This window comes from Brassica oleracea, chromosome C3 (assembly GCF_000695525.1).
Source record: "Brassica oleracea var. oleracea cultivar TO1000 chromosome C3, BOL, whole genome shotgun sequence".
In the NCBI taxonomy this organism is placed as follows: domain Eukaryota; kingdom Viridiplantae; phylum Streptophyta; class Magnoliopsida; order Brassicales; family Brassicaceae; genus Brassica; species Brassica oleracea.
The window spans coordinates 40,516,255-40,523,376 of record NC_027750.1 but is presented as its reverse complement, the minus strand read 5'-3'; the positions used below and the strand labels follow the sequence as shown (position 1 = coordinate 40,523,376).

Below are 7,122 nucleotides of genomic sequence, written 5' to 3'. Positions count from 1 at the left end.
TCCTCAAACTAGCTGCCCAATCCTTTACCGCGAAATATGTAGGCCTTCGCGGACCGTTCCGCGGTACGTCACATAAAAACATGATACTAGCTGCTTCAAGATGCTTCTGCTTCTACCTGCACGGATACTAGCTGCTTCAAGTTGCTTATGCTTCTACCTGCACGGATACTAGCTGGGAGCTGCCCAATCTGATTCTACCTGCACAAACAAACTTACCAACATCGAGTCATTACTTCAGCTGAACCACCAAACATAAACATGATCGACCAAACTCTTACAATCATTGTCCTTTCAGCTTATATCATTTTATACAAAAGATAAACATGATCGACCATAGCATAGTCTCTTGCTTGCAAGTTACAGCTTGTTGTTTTACGCTTATATCATTTTATAAGATTACTTATCATTATTTCTGAGTTATTATACATTTCTACTTGAAAGTTGCTGACTTGATCATAGCAAAGTGACATTGTTGACAAAAAAAAAAAGCAAAGTCTCTTTCATATTGTCTTAACCAAAACACCAATGTAATAAAGCAAAAAAGCCCAATCATACTACTGAAACAAGTCCAAGAAACTTAAACATGAAATCCCAACTTGTAATAAAACAAACCACCAAATCAAGAAATATATCAAACTTCTTCATCATCATTTTCAGCATTGGCAATGGAGTCAAAAGATGGTAATGTCTCCTCTTCAGGATCGAGTTCATCTTCTATAAATTTAAAAAATTGCAGTTAATTAGTGATAAAGATAATGGTACTATACAACTAATTATAATGTGAGTTATTTACCATGTTCATAAGCCTCATATCCTTTGATCCAATTCCTAGTGCATATAAGAGCTTGCATATTTTTTTGGAGTAAACGGCTCCTGCATTTGTTAAGAACTCGCGACCCAATACTAAAGAAGGACTCTGAAGCCACTGTTGTGATAGGAATGCTAAGCAGATCACAAGCCATTGCAGCCAAATCACCATAACGATGAGTGTTAGTTTTCCAGAATTGAAGAATGTCCAAGCTCTCTAAACTATCAATGTCCAAAGGAGGTTCATCAAGATAAGCTTCCAGAGCTGTCTTTCCAGTAGCAGCACCGTTGACTTTGCGAAATTTAAAGAATTCCTATGAAGTTTTCGAAAAAAAAAGAAACGATTTAAAAAAACAAAAACAGAAAGTTGAAAATTGAAAATTTTAAAAAGACTCACTTGGTAGTTCCCAACACAGTCCCATTGATCCTGCAGAACTGACATTTTGTGGAACCGTCTCACGTGGCTCTGTTGAAGGTGAGTTAGCCTTAGATTTTTTGTCGTAAGACTCGAACAAAATACTCAGCTTCTGTCGCAAGTTCTTCAACTTTACATCACGTGTACTTATGTCAAGCTTCCCTAAGCAACACTCGACAATTGAAAGCTTGAAACATGGATCAAAGACTGCTGCCATTGCAAAAACACAACTAACTTCATCCAAATACTTATCAAACTTCTCTTTCATCGGTGGCATCATTTTTCTGAGAATCTCATCATGGTTGTACTCATTTATTTGAAGCCACTCATGGATGGACCAAACCTGATAAAAATACAAGTTTGAGGTGGGGTAATTAGAACCTGACATCAGTTTTGTGATCTCTGCGAAAGGGCACAAAAATTGGCATATCTTCTCAGCGAACATCCATTCCTCAGTTGTAGGCGCCACTTTATATCCTCTCTTATCAAATGTCTCCAACTTAACAAATTCTTTACGGTACTTGATGGCTCTTTCAAGCATATAGTAAGTCGAGTTCCATCTTGTCTGCACATCCAAGATCAGACCCGCGTTTTCAGTTATACCTACAGCATTCACGCATTTTTCAAACAACTCTTCCCGCGTTTCTGATGCTAGCACATACTTAATACTCTCTCTTACTTTGTACAAAGTGCCTCCAATAACCTTCAAACAATCTTGCACTATCAGGTTAAGTATGTGAGCAGCACATCTGACATAGAAAAATTCTTCTCCACATAATAAATCATCACTTAATAACAGCTGCGATTTGACTATGTCTTGCATCGAGTCATTACTTGTAGCATTATCTAATGTGATAGCGAACACCTTCTTCTTGAGACCCCACTCTTTCAGCGAATCAAGAAGGTGAAGCGTAACACTCATACCGTTATGTGGTGGTGGTAGAGCACTAAATGACAAGATCTTGTTGTTCAACTTCCAATTCCGATCAATGTAATGTCCTGTCACACACATGTATCCTTCACGTTTCAGTGACGTCCACAAGTCAGACGTGAAGGAGACTCGTCCAGGAAGACTCGCTAATTCCCGGTTCAGTGTATCTCTCTCGCTTTCATACAATTGATACACATCTGATTTCGCCGTGTCTCGACAGATGAATTGGACATCAACATTCAAATACTTCCATGTCTCTCTCACTCTTTCATACTCCACGTAAGAGTATGGTAGATCATGCTGGACAATTGTCTTAGCTGCCAACTGCATAAACATAGTATGATCATACTTGCGAGATACTACTTTTTCCTCGGTATTGAGTTGTTGATGCCTTCCTTGATTCCTTGGAAACATTTTACATCTCATTCGATGCCTCCTCAACCCACTTGTTCCATGCGAGTGAGAATACCACCGCATACTCATTCTTGAAATGATTGCATACAGCTTTCAAATCTCCACTGGGTTTTTCAACCACCTTGAAATCAGTCCACACGCCTGATCTTTGCCTATTCTCTATTTCTTGCAAATCGATTTCAGCCTCGCCCAACTCAACTTCTTCCAAATCATCATCAAACTCCGGTATGTCCTCTTGAATCTTGTTCTTCTTCTTCTTCTTCTGCGACTAACTAGAGGATCCCTTGTTTTTTCGTGCCTCACTAGACAAGCCCTGAGTTGATGCATTTCTTCTTCCTCCCCTAATCACGGCTTTCAAAGGAACATTCTTCTGTCTACAAGCCCGTGCGGACGAGCCACTACCAGCATCCAGAGTGGATTGTAACATGGGCTTCCGCGTGGATGTTCCAAAAGTTGTTTGTCTGCGAGGCTTGCTCGATCGCGTTGGGAGTGTGATTTCAACATCAGATTCTTCTTCTGAATCGACAAGACTGATGAGCTTTCTTTTCCTTGCTTGCTTCTTTCCATCATTAGCACCATTGGCTCTCAGATCACCAATCTCATGTTCTGCAGCAAGTCTGGCTATGAGTTGTTGAGTCCCCAAGTCACATGTACCTGGTGGCAAGTAGTCAGTATTCAAAGTGAACTGCTCTTCTAAGTCGTCTCTGGATCCCATGGTCTCTTATAATTGTAAACTAACTTACGGCTCGTGACCTAAGATACGTGACTACAGTCACGTGGAGGTAGGGTTTTTTAAATTTGTTAATATTTTTAATTACATTTTGTAAAATTATGATACTTAAAAATTAAAAAATTTAAATGTGCTTGAGGACAAGCAGCATTAACTTTCTCAAACAAAAAGCATCTAACAACCGATCAAGGCAAGACAACAAGCATCTAACATCAGATCAAGGCATTCCTATCAATTCTTACTAGTTCTAAGAAAGACAGCGAGTTCTCACATCAATACATCGAGTTATAAGCAAGACAATGAGTTCTCCTATCTAAACCGTGAGTCCTATCTAAACAGTGAGTTCCCCTATCTAAACCGTGAGTCCTATCAATGCTTACTAGTTCTGCGTAAGAAGTGACTAACCTAAGGTCCTTAAGCTGTTATATCGGAATGAAAGGCTGGTAAGCTGACATGCTGACGCCTCCTAGTTCACCATCACTCCAACCGCTCGAGACAACACATATTTATTCACAAAACACAAAAAGAAAAGAAAAGACAAATTAGAGACAATTCATGAGACATATCAGCAGTAGAATATGCAAACAAGTCATGTCTTAACCTCAAAGAGGAGAAGAAGATGAACCAGTCGCCTCCTTGTTCACCATCACTCCAACACCTCAAAACAGACCACAAAACAAAGACAACACGACTATGAATTAGTGAATTGTCTCAAGCACAAAGCACAAACTACATATCGCTAAACTCCAATGTCTCAAGCACATACCACAACCTACATATCGCTAAACTCCAATGTTTCAAGCAAAAAAACACAATGTACATATCGCTAAAGACACAAACAGACAATGAATCAAAGACATAACACAAACTACATATCGCTAAGCTAGATAACTACCTTTCGGATCTTGTTGGTCTTCTTATTACATGGATTTAACAGAACGTTTTACTAATTTAGCTAACAACCTGAAAAAAAAAAGAGTTACTGCAAAGATTTCAGTAAAAAAAAAAAAAAAAAATTTGTCTGAAATACATAACTCTGTACTTGCATGTTCGATTTGTGGAGTTTGGAAGCTCATGAGGAAGAACCACCGTCTTCGGAGCTCAGGTGATAGAACGAAGACAAAGAGAGGCTTCAGTGGTGGAACGACAAGGAAGAGAAGCTCCTCTGCTGCAGCTCGAACACAATTTGGTCACCTGAAGCACTGTCTCCGCCTAGCCGGTCGGACATCGAACGGCCGTCGCCGGAGCTCCATTTCGTTACAATGTCACACGGTCATCGACGAAGCTCCATCGCTTTTCACTCTCTCTATTTTTTTTTGTTTTCAGGTGAGGAAGCCGAAGAAGCGTCTAGATGCGGTTCAACTGGGCCTTCCTGCGGGTGATATGGGCCGTCCCGCTTTAAACTCGGCACCGCACAAGCCCACGCCCGCAAGGCTCGCTATTTTGCGGGTTATGAATATCTCGGCCCAAACCCGCCCCACACCAAACCCTTACAAGCCCAGGCCCGCGGTCCAGTACATCAGTTGCCATCCCTACCTTTCTGTTTAGACAGAGAAATCGCAAGCTCGTTTCGTTGCTCTTCCTGTGGTGAAAATTTGCGACTAGATTTTTGATTTTCTCAAGAACTGTGGCGTTAGTGTAAGCGTTGGCCATAGGCGCAGTCGCTCCTGGAGTTTTTTTACCAACGTTGTTGGGATCTGCCATTTTGCCTTTCGTATTTCCAAACATCGTTTCGATCAAGCGTTTTGTGGCCATGAGTTAGAGTAATCCGTACCCTCCCCACTCCTTCTAGCGCCAAACTGTGTGAACCGAAATTCACACCTTCGATTTCCGTAATCGGAGGAAAGTCAAGAAATTCTAACTTTCCCAAAGGTCACGGATTCTCTGTGAGAGCCACCGACGAGTGACAAATAAATGCGGAAAAATATGAAAAGACATCAAAACGAATTTATAGAAAAAGTAGATATTATTTCGAATCCACGTAAGAGCGTTGCGAAAATTAAATTATAAAAGCTTTGGCCACAAGATCTGTCAGCGAGTTACCTAGTTCTAGCCACCTAAAATCTTGAACATTGATAACAAAAGACGAAATAGATACAAAAATTTTTTTTGATTGATTTCGGACTGAACTTTATGAAAGACTGTCTACGTACCCCGTTCGAGGATCAAGCCGAATGCAGTTCAGTTGAAAGAGTGTACCAAGAGAACGAACTGCTTGTGCGAGTTCGTCTAGTAATCGAGTGCCAGTCATAGAAACAGAACATGTAGAGAATAATGTCTAAAGTTTCTAAGTGCAGAGAGTTTTAAGAGTCTAAAGGAATCCCCCTTGCGCCTCTCGCCTTCGCATTCCTTATATACTCCTCCTAAGTCGGTTTGGGCTTTTTTTTCTGCCCTTAAGTCAAATTTATCTTTTTGCAGAAATATTCCATTTTCCCGATCTTCATCAATATCCCTTGGAACTTGACATTTATCTTCAAACTTGACATTTATCTTTTCTCGCGAATATTCGATAAACCATCATAGTGAATTTGAGCCGATTCTAAAAAAAAATCGTAAGTGGACTTTTGCCGCGCTTTAGACTCCTTGGGAAGTTTTTCGACTAAAATGTTTATACGATTTGTTTCGGAGGATTTTCCCTTAGTACGACGTTACCTTTATGGAATAGCGGAAATCAATCGTAAAGCCAAGATAACCATGGTGTTAAGTTATCTGTTATCATTTTATACGATCAATCCGAACTTATACGAGAAAATAAGTTTTCGTTGTTTTAATCGTATAGTTTCAACGTTGACTCCGATCGAGACGAAACAAGAGACTGTTTGACCGAGACCCAAAGGGGGGAGTTCCAGAGACGAGAATGCATTGTGTTGGACTGATCCAACTCGCCTGATGGTGAATTGGACAAGACTGATTCAACTCGCCATTGGGCGAGTTGGAAGTGGTTCATCCAACTTGCTCAATGGCGAGTTGAATTGGTCGATCCAACTCTCCATTGGGCGAGTTGGACGTGGCTTATCCAACTTGTCTGATGGCGGATCGGACAATGCTGGTTTGGTTGTTCTGATGCGTGGAAATAGTCCATTCGAGGGATTGAATGATCCCTTCTGAGGAGATTGTCGCGTAATACTCTTAAAAATACAAAGTTTTAATCTTCCGAGAAGATTCTCCTTTTAGAAAGATTTTTCGGGAACTTTCCGGCATTGATTCTGTCGTGACCGATTTTGACCCCAACATCTATCTATCTTATGAAGATTCACGTTTGACTGCATCACCTCTGCATCACCTGAGCCGTCCTATGGGATCCACGTTTTACGATACTTTTTGCGTCATGCTGTTAATCTCTTGTAAGCCTTTTTTTCCATTAATTCACATATTTCTGTTTTTTCTGGAAATCGAAACCCAGACCTTCTAGTATAGAATTATTAATGAACTCTTAGTTAAACCAATGAACCAATGATACTTCCACAACCTACTAGCTGTCTATGTATGTTATTCTCTTATTTTGATACTCGGCTTTACCCCAACGGTTTGGTATATGGAACTATTTATAAATTTTTAATGAAGAAAAACCTAAAATGAAAGCTAGGAATAATTTTTTAACATAAATATTTTAGGATATAAGGAACGTAAAACTAACCAATCAATCTAATTTCAGTTCTTTTGGATCATCTTGTAACAATTTTTAAAATCAAATATATGTTATATATATATATATACACATTTAAGGTTATTGTTGAAAAAATAGTAAATGCTAAAATAGGTAGGTAATCCATCGCTAAAATATTTATCCACATATTTAATCATTCAACTTTAATATATGTTGTT

The 7,122-nt window shown here is 39.6% G+C and overlaps 1 protein-coding gene across 1 annotated transcript; it reads right to left on the bottom strand.

The window, feature by feature from the left end:
* Positions 1 to 631: 631 nt before the first annotated feature.
* On the bottom strand, positions 632 to 3,282 carry LOC106330610 (zinc finger BED domain-containing protein RICESLEEPER 2-like). The gene is made up of 5 exons (XM_013769051.1): positions 2,917 to 3,282; positions 2,587 to 2,835; positions 1,205 to 2,477; positions 794 to 1,099; positions 632 to 714 (listed from the first exon to the last, which is right to left on the bottom strand). Exons 1-5 carry the CDS (start codon positions 3,280 to 3,282, stop codon positions 632 to 634), a joined length of 2,277 nt encoding a protein of 758 aa, XP_013624505.1.
* Between the last annotated feature and the right edge of the window lie 3,840 nt (positions 3,283 to 7,122).

Bases quoted from the DNA above. Each gene is read 5' to 3' on its own strand.
- LOC106330610 (XM_013769051.1), bottom strand. From the start codon at position 3,282: ATGGGATCCAGAGACGACTTAGAAGAGCAGTTCACTTTGAATACTGAC. The intron at 2,478-2,586 runs GCATCGAATGAG...ATGTTTATGCAG, and splicing joins GGAACAAGTGGGTTGAGGAG to TTGGCAGCTAAGACAATTGT. The intron at 1,100-1,204 runs GTGAGTCTTTTT...AATTTCGCAAAG, and splicing joins ACTGTGTTGGGAACTACCAA to TCAACGGTGCTGCTACTGGA.